The sequence below is a fragment of the Carcharhinus amblyrhynchos genome, unplaced genomic scaffold (assembly GCF_965287045.1).
Source record: "Carcharhinus amblyrhynchos unplaced genomic scaffold, sCarAmb.v2.hapA scaffold_44, whole genome shotgun sequence".
NCBI lineage: Eukaryota > Metazoa > Chordata > Chondrichthyes > Carcharhiniformes > Carcharhinidae > Carcharhinus > Carcharhinus amblyrhynchos.
Genome location: NW_027649785.1, coordinates 3,271,107 through 3,284,690, shown reverse-complemented (window position 1 = coordinate 3,284,690; position 13,584 = coordinate 3,271,107). Strand labels below are relative to the sequence as shown.

At 41.5% G+C, this 13,584-nt stretch overlaps 1 protein-coding gene across 2 annotated transcripts in view; it reads left to right on the top strand.

Annotated features, from left to right (window-relative positions):
• LOC145337177 (uncharacterized) overlaps nucleotides 1-13,584 on the top strand; it is a 130,088-nt gene that overhangs the window by 73,565 nt on the left and 42,939 nt on the right. Inside the window, exons 14-20 of one of the 2 annotated variants that reach the window (XM_080181975.1) lie at nucleotides 1,052-1,155; nucleotides 2,038-2,086; nucleotides 2,259-2,420; nucleotides 2,852-2,963; nucleotides 4,108-4,544; nucleotides 6,750-6,911; nucleotides 11,832-11,943. In XM_080181975.1, the coding sequence (XP_080038101.1) occupies nucleotides 1,052-1,155; nucleotides 2,038-2,086; nucleotides 2,259-2,420; nucleotides 2,852-2,963; nucleotides 4,108-4,544; nucleotides 6,750-6,911; nucleotides 11,832-11,943 (1,138 nt within the window). Of the gene's footprint in view, nucleotides 1-1,051; nucleotides 1,156-2,037; nucleotides 2,087-2,258; nucleotides 2,421-2,851; nucleotides 2,964-4,104; nucleotides 4,545-6,749; nucleotides 6,912-11,831; nucleotides 11,944-13,584 lie in introns of both variants that reach the window. The other variant, XM_080181974.1, reaches the window with a different exon arrangement.

Below are 13,584 nucleotides of genomic sequence, written 5' to 3'. Positions count from 1 at the left end.
GGCGGTTTAGAACGGAGTTGAGGAGGAACTTCTTCACTCAAAGGGTGGTGAATCTCTGGAATTTTCTGCCCGTTGAAGTGGTGGAGGCTGCCTCGCTAAATATTTTTAAGAAGCGGGTTGATGGGTTCTTGATAAGAGAGGGGATTAAGGGTTATGGGGAGAGGGCGGGAAAGTGGAACTGAGCCACAACAGATCAGCCATGATCTTATTGAATGGCGGGGCAGGCTCGAAGGGCTAGATGGCCTACTCCTGCTCCTATTTCTTATGTTCTTATGTTAGGAAGTTCACGATCCAGCTGCAGAGGGAAGAGTCGAGACCCAGGTCATGGAATTTGGAGATGAGTTTTGTAGGAATAAAGGTTTTAAAGGCTGCCAGACCAGCTGAGTTTTTCCAGCATTTTCTGTTTCTTTTTCCACACTATTCTTCCTTGTACTTGTCATTGCTTCCTTGGTTGACCGTGCCAACTGCATCCCTCTCCTTCCTCTCCCAAGTCACAAGGAGATGTCTTTAACTTTGTCGCTTGGCGTACAACACAACTTTTCTCGGTTGTTAAGCTGTCTTTGTACCACCAGCTTCAATTTTATTATCCCCATTTCAATGGCCTCCGTGGGGTATCAGTAGAGCCCCCTTTGTAAGGCACACGCATTCCATTAGCATGTTGGGCAATGTTGTTCAGCTTGAATAATTACCAGCTTCACTTCTTTAAAGAAATGCCTGACTTCTGTCTCTTAATGTAGAGATGCCAGTGTTGGACAGGGGTGAGCACAGTAAGAAGTCTCACAACACCAGGTTACAGTGCATCGACACCACAAACTGCCAGCTCCAAGTGGAGAGGATCTCCAAGAAGATTGCGCACGTCAATGTTGGACTTTAACCTGGTGTTGTGAGACTTCTTATTCTGTCTCTTAAACATTCCCATAACAGTTTAAAATTTGTGTTGCTGGAATACTGATTCCCTTTCGTTCTATGGGATTGTTTTGAAGATAGGGGCGGAGTTTTTTCTGCAAATTCTGTCACTATTATTAAGATTTCTGTCCTTTTCTCCTTGCAGACTCATTCAAACAATAGAAGTAGAGATGGGTTTGGAAATCTGGTATCCCAATCAAGAATTCCAAGAAATTCATTAACTGTCAATAACTTCACTGCACCACACAGGTCAGTAATAATTAGCAGAATTGTTAACTTATTCTTCCTACCCACAGTATGTAGGATACTCCATAAAGGAATTAAACCTGAAAAATATATTCCAGAACAGGAGGATGAAAAGTTGTAGCTGTAAAGAATAAATTTAGGATGGTATTGAAGTATTTCTTTACATTCAGCATATACAGTATCTGGAAAGAGTTAGCACGTAAGACGCAGCTAACTGGAAACGCCAGATGCAGTGGTAAAAAGTTTCTTCATCCAAAGTGATCTTTTGTAAAGTTCAGCCTCCACGTTCACCTTATCCCATGTATGCATGGAATTACTCCCAAACTCATTCCTTTCATGTAAGAGTTATTAACTGGAGCATTTACATTGTTAAAGTTCTACCTTCAGCCGTTCAGTTGAAAGGAAATGTTGCTTGGCTACTATGCACAGGGCTGTAATTGTACAGATCATTTCACTGGGACTATTTGCATCCTTCCGTAAACAATACTCTGGCTAAATCTGTTAATAAGCACAAATTGGGCAATAATGTAACCCCCTCCCCTCACCCACATGTGTGCAGACATAAATTTGTGCACATGCAGGCACAACATCCCCACCCCGCAGCCTGGTCTACTGCTCCATGCACACAATGGAAGTTCTGGCATGTGGAGGATCCATATTTAAAGCATGGCAAGACATCCGTTCACACTTAATCAGCCATTCCTTTTTGGGTACTACTTACTTAACTTCAGCAAGACTTGTGAAAATACAAGCTTGTCAATCTGTGGCATTTGTAATTCAGTGCTTTTGTTTCACATGTTACACACCTATATATAAATTTTCATGGCCTGATTCATTTATACCAATAGACTACAGATAATTGTACAAACTATTCCTGTTTTTTAGGGGATTTTTCCAGAATTCACAATCTCTCAGCCACCTGACTAAAAGAAAGGTGAGTTCAAGTAAATGTTTAGTTTTGTTGCATTGTCATTTTGATGTCACTGACTTCAAACCCACTGTTAAACATGTCAGGTTATTTTTGCTTGTGCTAATTAAACTGTCCACCTGAAGCTAGATATCTGAGGCTGAGCTCCAGCTACTTTCTTCATGGATTTTATTCTTAGGTATTTGAGCCATCTGTACTGTGTGAAGCTAGAAAGAAGGCAATATTACACAACTTGAGAGAACGAGAATCACGCAGGATGATGGAAAATCGTTTCAAAATACTGAAAAACAAGCTTTTTGATGACAAACAAATTGCTTCAAAGGGTGCCATCCTTGATGAGGTTTGTGAATAATTATTTTAATATTCTCGTTAAGTATCAAGAATTAGTGTTCAATAAATATTTTTAGATTTCATTTACCATTCTATATTGGATCTTTTAAGGATCAAATAATTGAATATTCCCCTACCATTCTGTTGGGCACAGCCGTAAAACTAATCTAAATTAGGTTTATGGGATTATTGTTGGTGTAGGCCTGATGAGCTGAATGACCTCCTTTTGCCATGTAGGAACTCTGATAAGAGTGTAGTCCCATTTTATTGCTACAAAATCAATTATTTGACTTTTCTGTTGATCATTTACATATATATAGATTGCAGATGTTTCTTGTGTGTGTTTATTGAATGGAGTGATTATCTGGAGAAGAGCTGCAACCATCTGCATAAATTGAGTATTGATATTTTTTGTGTTTTATTATTTGAATGTGTTCGTAGGCCATTGATGTAATCACTAACTTGGATAGGCAGTCCAAAAATCTAACAATGGAAAAAGAGCTACTTTTGGGAAAACAAAAGATCCTGTTGGAAAAAATCTCACTCTTATCTGGTAAGATTTTGTCTATTTAATCAAAAGCATTCTGCTGTCTAAGGAACTTGAAATATGTTTGTTGTCTTCATAACATTTTGAAGTGGGCTTGATGAAGTCAGTCTCGTTTGTTAGAAGGTCTAGAAATAGAGGTCATATTCTCAGGAAAAGGAGTCTACCATTTAGGCTGAAGGGTAAGGAATTTATTCCTATAGGGATGTAAATCTTTGAACATTAACAACCTCTGGCGATTTCTAGTCATTGAATATATTCAAGGCTATGATAAAATTTTGGACACTCGGGGTAGAGTGTCTACCCCGAGACACTCGGGGGTAGAGCAGGAACGTTTTGATGTGAAAGTTCAACTATGACCTTATTGAATGGTGGAGCCAGCACAAGAGGTCTCCTGGTACCTTGGGCAAGAACAGTGGTTCAACTGCAGGAATCTAGATTGCTTAATCTTTAAAATGTTGGTTGCCACAAATAAAAAAGAAACGAGGGTTATCTACTCCGAGCTGAGGTGGTTAAGGAAGATAGAGTTAAGAAGGGTTTTGATGCATATTTCTCCTGGTGGGACATTTTCCTGGAGGAAAGATGAGAACTTATCTGGAATTCTGCCAGAAAACATTAAAGCAAATTCAACAAAAACTTTCCAAATGGTATTGGATGAATACTTAGTGTGAAAATTGCACCTGGCCAAGTGACCTCCTGTGCTGTATTGTTCTAGGTTCATACAAACTGCTATCTCACTTGGCCGACCAGATTTGTTTAATTTTTTTTAGTGCTGTGATTGCATTTTGTTGCAGTATTACGAACGTTGTGTCGCTGACACAAGCCAAAATATTTATGTCAATCCATGGTATTTGCATCTAGTGATAATGCACAAAGGTTTGGAAATTATTTGCTGTGGTTGCTGTTTGGGCGGGATTTTCCATTACTTTCCACCGGCGGGATCTTCTGGTCCTGCCAAAGGTGGCCCCACTGTGGGACAGGTGAGCCTGGAAAGCATTGCAAACATCAGCGGGATGGAAAATCTCACCAGTGATGAATGGTGAGCCACAATTTGTCTTTTTCAGCACATTGTAACACAAACAGAAAATGTGATTTGCGTTTTAAAGTTGAGTATTGTATATATCAATTGAAGCACTGTGTCTTCCTCCAGCAGAAATGGGACCTGTTGTAACACAAGGTGGCATTGAAGCTGGTGAGATAATTGAAACCAATGACGTGTTGAATTTCTTAAGTGGCGAAGTCCCATCTTCTCAGAATTCTTTTGGACTGAAATGGTTTCCGGAAGATGGTCCTTTGGCTGATCAGGAAGATTGTGGAGAAGCTGTGAAACATGAGGCAAATTCTACCAGTTCTGATGATATCGTTGCTGTTAAAGTCGGTGACCACTTCAGTGAGAAATATAACAGTGAACTGGACTATTCTGTTGGCACCAACATCTTTGCAGTGAAAAGCGAAGAGAATCTTAGCCAAGAAGATTGCTCCACCATCAGTTCAGCAAATGAGGAATGTTCTGGAAGTTCCAAGTTCTGTAGCTTTGCAGATTTCAGCACTGATGTGGAAGATTTGAATAAAATGAACATGGTTGCACTGGTATGTAGAAAAGTAACTTTATTTAATAGAGCTTGGATTAGTTCTGAATTCTCTGCAATTTATTTCTATTATGAAGAAATTGACATCTCTGTGTTTTGAGAGGCAAGTAATTTTTTCATCAGAGATATCACATTAAAACTAGCTTGACAGTTTAACATTCAAGATGAGATAGTTTATTGATGGTTGGTTGGTGTTGCATTCAACAATATACACTCAGTAGCATATCAAAGCAGGGTAAATATTAAATTGGGGAAGGGAAAGTAATGATAATCTTAACCAATGTAGAATTTTAAAATTTTGTACAATCATTTTCACATTTGCAACATAGGACTGTTCTCAAACCTTTAGAAAAAGCCAAGTAGTTAAGGAGGTAAGATCATTGATAATTTGGTCATTGAGTAGAAAGTGAAAATGTGAGAAATGATTGAAGTGCAGTAAATCAATTCGGATTGGTGTCACCTAGGGTTGGAAAACCAGCCACATTACTGCAGGGGTACATCATATAAATGAAAAACCTGTATTGGCGTAACCCTTAAATTCCCTTGAAGTCTGATTCTCAACATTACAGTAAGAAGTCTCACAACACCAGGTTTATTTGGTAGTACAAGCCACTAGCTTTGAGTGCTCCCTTCATCAGTTGAGTGGGAGTTCTGTTTGCAAACAGGACATATAAAGACATTAATTACAAATAATGGTTGGATCAAGTCTTAAAGGTACAGGCAACATGAGTGGAGAGAGGATTAAGCACAAGTTAAAGAGGTGTGTATTATTTCCAGCCAGGACAATTAGTGAGATTTCGCAAGCCCAGGCAAGTCGTGGGGGTTACAAATAGTGTGACATGAACCCAAGATCCCAGTTGAGGCCGTCCTCGTGTGCAGAACTTGGCTATCAGTCTCCTGGCTATCAGACTGAGAGCCAAGTTCTGCACACATGAGGACGGTCTCAACTGGGATCTTGGGTTCATGTCACACTATCTGTAACCCCCACGACTTGCCTGGGCTTGCAAAATCTCACTAATTGTCCTGACTGGAGGCACTACGCACGTCTTTAACCTGTGCTTAACCCTCTCTCCACTCACGTTGTCTGTACCTTTAAGACTTGATTACCTGTAAAGACTCGCATTCCAATCATTATTTGTAAATTGAGTTTGTGTCTTTATGTACCCTGTTTGTGAACAGAACTCCACTCATCTGATGAAGGGGCTGTGCTACCAAATAAACCTGTTGGACTTTAACCTGGTGTTGTGAGACTCCTTACTGTGTTTACCTCAGCCCAACGCTGGCATCTTCACATCATCTCAATATTACAATAGGAGATATTGGTGTAATATTACACCATGTGTTCCCATTACTTTCCCAAACCCAGTTGTCTGATGGATGCAGTCATAGTTTTTAGCATATGAAACTGTTTCTAGTTCATTGTGGAATGATACTTGTGGTAAATCGTTAGGGTTTTAAGTGGAGTGGAGTTTTATAAACTGGCAGAGACAACGAGAGAGATTTTGTGCAGCGATCTAAGTAATTGAACCTCTCGGCTTCTGTAGTAGAGAAAATATGTTGGAACCAAACAAGAAGTAAAAAGAAGAGATAAATAAAGTGAGAGTCAATCGGAAGCAAGTACAGAAAAAGGAAGAATAAGTCAAAAGTGGGAAGTGTGAGGTACAGAAAATGTATTGGAGATCATCAGAGAAAAAAATCATTTTTGCCCATTGTCACAGGAATTGAGCAGTTATTAAATTTAAAAATAATTAAAATTCAAGCTGGAATAGTAAGCCTATTTGCAAAACACAAATAATGTAAATCAAACAATGTGCATACGTTTAATTTGGCAACAATTGACTAGTGTTACTGTTTTTGCATTATAGAAACAAAATGCTGGAAAAACTCGGCAGGTCTGGCAGCAGTGGGTATAATATGTAGGGATATGGGAGTAGGGCCTGGGTGGGATTGTGTTCGGTGCAGACTCGATGGGCCGAAGGGCCTCTTTCTGCACTGTAGGGTTTCTATGATTCTATGATCTGTGGACAGAGAAATCATGAACAGAGAGAGAAAAGTTAACTTAGTTTCTCTCCCACAGAAGCTGTCAGACCTGCTGAGTTTTTCCAGCATTTTTGTTTTTGTTTCCGATATCCAGTATCTGCAGTGTTTTATTTTACTGTACTTACACTTTGCCATGCTCAGGTACTTTGTGATTTCAATTCTACAGGGGGGCGGTGAAGCACCTAGGAGTTGGATAGACAGCAGATCAGCAACACCACACACGCTGAGAGAACGAGAATCTCGCAAGTTGATGGAAAATCGGTTTAAATTATTGGAGAGCACGGTTTTCAATGACAAAAAGGCTCCAAAAGGTGCCATTCTCAATAAGGTTTGTTCAGACCCATTTTAAGGGTTATTTTCTCTTCTTCCTATGATCGCAATTAAATATTTTGAAATTCATAATAAGAACTTAAGAACCAAAGCAGAAGTAGGCCATCTGGCCCCTCGAGTCTGCTCTGCCATTCAATAAAATGTCTAATCTTTTTGTGGACTCAGCTCCACTTACCTATCCGCTCACCATAACCCTTAGTTCCTTTACTGTTCAAAAATCTATTTATCTTTGCCTTAAAAACATTCAATGGGGTAGCCTCAACTTCTTCACTGGACAGGGAATTCCACAGATTCACAACCCTCTGTGTGAAGAAGTTCCTCCTCAACTCAGTCCTAAATCTGCTTCCCCTTATTTTGAGGCTATGCCCCTAGTTCTAGTTTTACCCACCAGTGGAAACGACTTCCCTGTTCTAGCTTATCTATTCCCTTCATAATCTTATATATTTCTATAAAATCTCCCCTCATTTTCTGAATTCCAATGAGTATAATCCCACTCTACTCAGTCTCTCCTCATAAGTCAACCCTCTCAACTCCGGTATCAACCTAGTGAATCTTCCCTGTGACCCCTCCAGTGCCAGTACATCCTTTCTCAAGTAAAGAGACCAAAACTGCGCACACTACCCCAGGTTTGACCTCACCTTATGCAGCTGCAACATAACCTCACTATTTTTAAACTCCATCCCTTGAGCAATGATGGACAAAATTCCATTTGCCTTTTTAATTGCCTGCTGCACCTGCAAACCAACTTTTTGCAATTCATGCACAAGGACACCCAGGTCCCTCTGCACAGCAGCATGCTGTAATTTTTACCCTTTAAATAATCCATTTTGCTCTTATTCCTACCAAAATGGATGACCTCACATTTACCAACATTGTGCTCCATCTGCCAGACCCTTGCCCACTCACTTAAATTATCTATATCCCTTTGTGTCCTCTGCACACTTTACTCTGCCACTTATCTTAGTGTCATCTGCAAAGTTTGACACACTACATTTGGTCCCCCAACTCTAAATCATCTCTGTACATTGTAAACAATTGCTGTCCCAACACTGATCCCTGAGACACTCCAATAGTCACTGATCACCAGCCGGAAAAACATCCGTTTATCCCCACTCTTTGCTTTCTGTTAGTTAACCAATCCTTTATCTGTGCTAATACATTGCGTGTAATGCTGTGTATCTTTATGCAACAGTTCTTACTGCAACACCTTGCCAAATGCTTTCTGGAGATCCAGATACACAGCATCCACAGATTTCCCAATGTCCACTGTGCTCATAGTGCTCTCATTATAAGCAATAATATTCCTTCCTTTTGGACAATGTTGGAAAGCGTTGACCTCTGACACCTTCAGTGCTGGTGGTTTAAACGTGCTGTTAGTGTGAGAGCTATGCTTGATCTTTCAATCAAGGCATCCCATTAGTGCTTTGAGGACAATGCTTCCGTTACCACGGGCAATTTTCAAATTGTGCAAGTGATAGATAAAACATAGAACATTACAGCGCAGAACAGGCTCTTCGGCCCACAATGTTGCACCGACCAATTAAAAAAGCGATGACCCTCTAACCTAAACCAATCCCTTTCCATCCATAAACCTATCCATGGATCTCTTAAACGCCCCCAAACTAGGCGCATTTACAACTGCAGCAGGCAGGGCATTCCAATCCCTCACCACCCTCTGGGTAAAGAACCTACCTCTGACATCCGTCCTATAACTACCACCCTTTAATTTGAAGCTATGCCCCCTTGTGCTAGCTTTCTCCATCCGAGGAAAAAGGCTATCACTGTCCACCCTATCTAAACCTCTAATCATCTTGTATGTTTCAATAAGGTCCCCTCTTAGCCGCCTTCTTTCTAACGAAAACAACCTCAAATCCCTCAGTCTCTCCTCCATAGGACCTTCCCTCCATACCAGGCAACATCCTGGTAAACCTCCTCTGCACCCTCTCCAATGCCTCCACATCCTTCCTATAATGTGGGGACCAGAACTGCACACAATACTCCAAGTGCAGACACACCAGAGTTTTGTACAGTTGCAACATGACGTTGCGGCTCCGAAATTCAATCCCCCTACCAATAAACGCCAAGACACCATATGCCTTCCTAACAACCTTATCTACTTGATTCCCAACTTTCAGGGATCTATGTACACATACACCTAGATCCCTCTATTCAGAGTCCTCCTGTTAGCCCTATACTCTACACATCTGTTATTCCTGCCAAAGTGAATTACCTCACACTTTTCCGCATTAAACTCCATCTGCCACCTCTCGGCCCAGCTCTGCAACTGTCCAAGTCTCTCTGTAAATTATGACACCCCTCTTCACTATCTACCACTCCTTCGACTTTGGTGTCATCAGCAAATTTACTCATCCACCCAACTATACCCTCATCCAGATCATTTATAAAAATTACAAACAGCAGTGGCCCCAAAACAGATCCCTGAGGCACACCACTTGTAACCGAACTCCATGACGAATACTTACCATCAACCACCACCCTCTGTCTCCTATCTGCTAGCCAATTCCTGATCCAATTACCTAAATCACCCTCAATCCCATACATCTGCATTTTCTGCAGAAGCCTTCCATGGTGAACCTTATCAAACGCCTTACTAAAGTCCATATATACCACGTCAACTGCCTTACCCCCGTCCACCTCTTTGGTCACTTTCTCAAAAAACTCAATAAGGTTAGTAAGGCACAACCTACCCTTCACAAAACCGTACTGACTATCTCCAATCAATTCATTACTCTCTAAATAACTATAAATCCTATCCCTAATAATTTTTTCTAAAACTTTGCCCACAACAGAAGTAAGACTCACCGGTCTATAATTCCCGGGGAAGTCTCTGTTCCTCTTCTTAAACAATGGGACAACATTCGCTATCCTCCAATCCTCTGGCACTATACCTGTGACCAACGACGACCTGAAGATCAGAGCCAGAGGCTCTGCAATCGCCTCTCTTGCCTCCCAGAGAATCCTAGGGTGACTCCTAGGGTAAATCCCATCCGGCCCAGGGGACTTATCTATTTTCAAACCCTCAAGAATATCTAGCACATCCTCCTTATCAACTGCAATACTATCCAGTTTACAACCCTGAAACCCAGTGTTCTCCACAGCTACATTTATGTCTCCCTGCGTGAATACCAAAGAGAAATATTGGTTCAATGCCTCTCCAATCTCTTCCGGTTCCACACACAACTTCCCACTGCTGTCTCTAGCTGGCCCTAATCTTGCCCTAACCAATCTTATGTTCTTAACATATCTATAGAACGCCTTAGGATTCTCCTTAATCCTATCAGCCAAAGTCTTCTCGTGTCCTCTTTTAGCCCTTCTTAACTCACTCTATAACTCCCTCCTAGCCAATCTAAAGCTTTCCAGTGCACTCCTGAGCCCTCAAGTCTCATCCTGACATAAGCCTCCTTTTTCCTTTTAACCAGCGAATCAACTTTTTTAGTGCACCACGGTTCCCTTGCTCGACCATTTCCTCCTTGCCTGACAGGGACATACATATCAAGGACTTGCAGTAGCTGCTCCTTGAAAAAACTCCACATTTCGGACGTTCCCAGCCCCTGTAGTCTCCTAGTCCAACCTATGCTTCCTAATTCTCTCCTAATAGCCTCATAATTACCCTTCCCCCAGCTAAAACTACTGGCCCGAGGTTCATGCCTATCCCTTTCCATCACTAAGGTGAACGTAACCGAATTGTGGTCACTATCACCAAAATGCACACCAACTTCCAAGTCTAACACCTGGTCTGGCTCATTTCCCAGCACCAAATCCAATATAGCCTCACCTCTAGTTGGTCTATCTACATACTGAGTCAAAAAACCTTCCTGCACGCTTTGTGCGAAGACTGACCCCTCTAACGAGCTAGAGCTATAGCTATTCCAATCAATATTAGTAAAGTTAAAGTCCCCCATAACAATTACCCTATTACTTTCACTCCTATCCAGGATCGTCTCCGCAATCCTTTCCTCAACCTCTCTAGAACTTTTAGGAGGTCTATAAAAGACTCCCAACAGGGTGACCTCTCCTCTCCTATTTCTAATCTCAGCCCATACTACCTCAACTGACAAGTCCTCATCAAACTTCTTCTCTGACACTGTGATACAATCCTTGACTAATAATGCTACCCCTCCCCCCCTTCTACCTCCTTCTCTACTCCATTGAAAGAAAATGTAACTATAACGTTGTTGGCTTTAGTTAGACCATGCCTGCATTACTGCATACAGACTGGTCTACATATTTAAATAATGTACTTGCAGTGGAGGTGGGTTCACTAATGGGGTTGACCTGTGATGAGAGGATGAGTGAATTGGGCTTATTTTTGTAGAGTTTGGAAGAATAAGACGCAATCTCACTGAAATATACAAAATTCTGAAGGGGTTTGATATGGTAGACACTGAGAAATTGTTTCTGCAGGTTGGGAAGTTTAGAACAGGGAGCAGTCTCAGGAAAATGTCTGGCTTGCTGGTCAGTGTGCTACCAGTGAGACACTGCTGACTGGTATATATTCATCGCTGAGTATGTGGGACTTTGTGAATCAAGCATACAAACACCTGTCTGGTTAGTTAACCTCCAGCTGCAAGCTGATGGGATACTACAATTAATCTCTTGCACCATTGTTGCACATTTTTATGCTTCTATTTTGTGTCATGCAATTACACACACCCCAATGATAATATGTTGCTTTGAAAATTTTGAGAGCATGTTCTGGAGTGAAACTGTTTATAATGTGGTTAAATCATCATTATAGTATTTCACTCCACTGCAAGTAGTCACAAAAACCTTGTTTGCTGCTTTCAGGAGGCTTACTACACTGTGATCTGTTGCAGGACTATTGGAATTATATCTAACTTCAGTGGTATCTAATAATTTTTAGTTATGCACTTTTGTCTTGGTTTTATCTTCACAGGCCATTGATGTAATCAGTGACTTAGATATGCAATCGGAAGAACTATTCAGAGAAAAGGAACTGTTAATGAGAAAGCAAAAGAAATTGCTGGAAGAAATTTCACTTCTAGCAGGTATTATTTTATTATTTGATTTGTTATTAGCATACAACATAGTAACATACAACAAAAAGTATTGTTTCTTGCACACTATACAGACAAAGCATACCGTTCATAGAGAAGGAAATGAGAGTGCAGAATGTAGTGTTAAATTATTGTAAGAGAGTTTAAAAGAGTTAGAACAAGGTTTCAGAAGCATAGAATGAGAATGAAAGATAGAATTAGAAGATATGCTGGGCACAGCTTGCAAGAAGCCGCCTCACTCCGGCGCCATCTTGGAATGGTTTCTCCTACTTGGAGTTGTAGAAGGGAATTTCAAACAGTCTCTGTGGTACAGAACCTGAATACCAACAATCACCAAATTCTAGTGCAGGAGAAAAAGATGCTGACTGGTTGGCAAGTTGACTCTGGCTGTGATTGAAAGGCTTTCCATGAGCTCAGGTAATTCAGAAAAGGTGCAAGGTTTGAGCATATTCCCCTTTGTTCACAGTGAACGGGTCTTTATGGGGCTCCATCCCATTCTCTCAGATACTTTACCTCCACTGTATCTGTTCTGATGATACCACTTTCCAAAATAATTGCTGCTATGTCTCCCTTTTTCTTCAATCGTTGTTTCTATCCACTGTGGTTGGCAGGGCTCTCAATGGCGTCTAACCCATTCTCTAGGCCACTGCTCTCTCCCTCTCCCCTCCCTCCCAGAACTAAGATAGAGTCTCCCTTGTCCTCACTATTTTCACCCCTCCGGTCTCCACATTCAAAGGATCATCCTCCGCCCATTCCGTCAACTCCAGCACAATGCCACTACTCTACACACCTTCCCCACGCTCTCCTCTGTCAGGGACCATTCTCTCCGGGACACCTTGGAGTACTTCTCCACCACACCCAACACCTCAGCCCTTGCTCACAGCACCTTCCTATGCAATCGTCGAAGGTATAACATCTGCCCCTTCACCTCCTCCCTGTTCACCATCCCAGGTCCTAAACACCCCTTTCAGGTGAAGCAGCGGACTTGGTGACCACTTTGTTGAACATCTTCGGTCTGTCCGCAGGCAGGACCTAGACACTCTTATCACTTGCCACTTCAACACACTACCCTACATTACCTGTTCACATGTCTGTCTTCGGCCTTTTACAATGTTCTAGTGAACCCCAGCACAAACTGGAAGAACAGCACCCCATCTTCCAATTGGGCACTTTACCAGGAAAGTGGATGAAGGGAAGGTGGTGGATGTTGTCTACCTGGATTTCAGCAAGGCCTTTGACAAGGTCCCTTGTGGAAGGTTAGTTAGGAAGGTTCAGTCGCTAGGTATACATGGGGAGGTAGTAAATTGGATTAGACACTGGCTCAATGGAAGAATGATGTGGATATGCCGGCGTTGGACTGGGGTGAATCACCTGACGAAGGGACTAACCCCGAAAGCTTGTGAGTTTACTATCAGATAAATCGGTTGGACTTAAACCTGGTGTTGTCAGACTTTTTACTGTTTTTCAATGGAAGAAGCCAGAGTGGTTGTGGAGGATTGCTTCTGAGTGGAGGCCTGTAACTAGTGGTGTGCTGCAGGGATTGGTATTGGGTCCGTTGTTATTTGTCATCTATATCAATGATCTGAATGATAATGTGGTAAATTGAATCAGCAAATTTGCTGATGATACAAA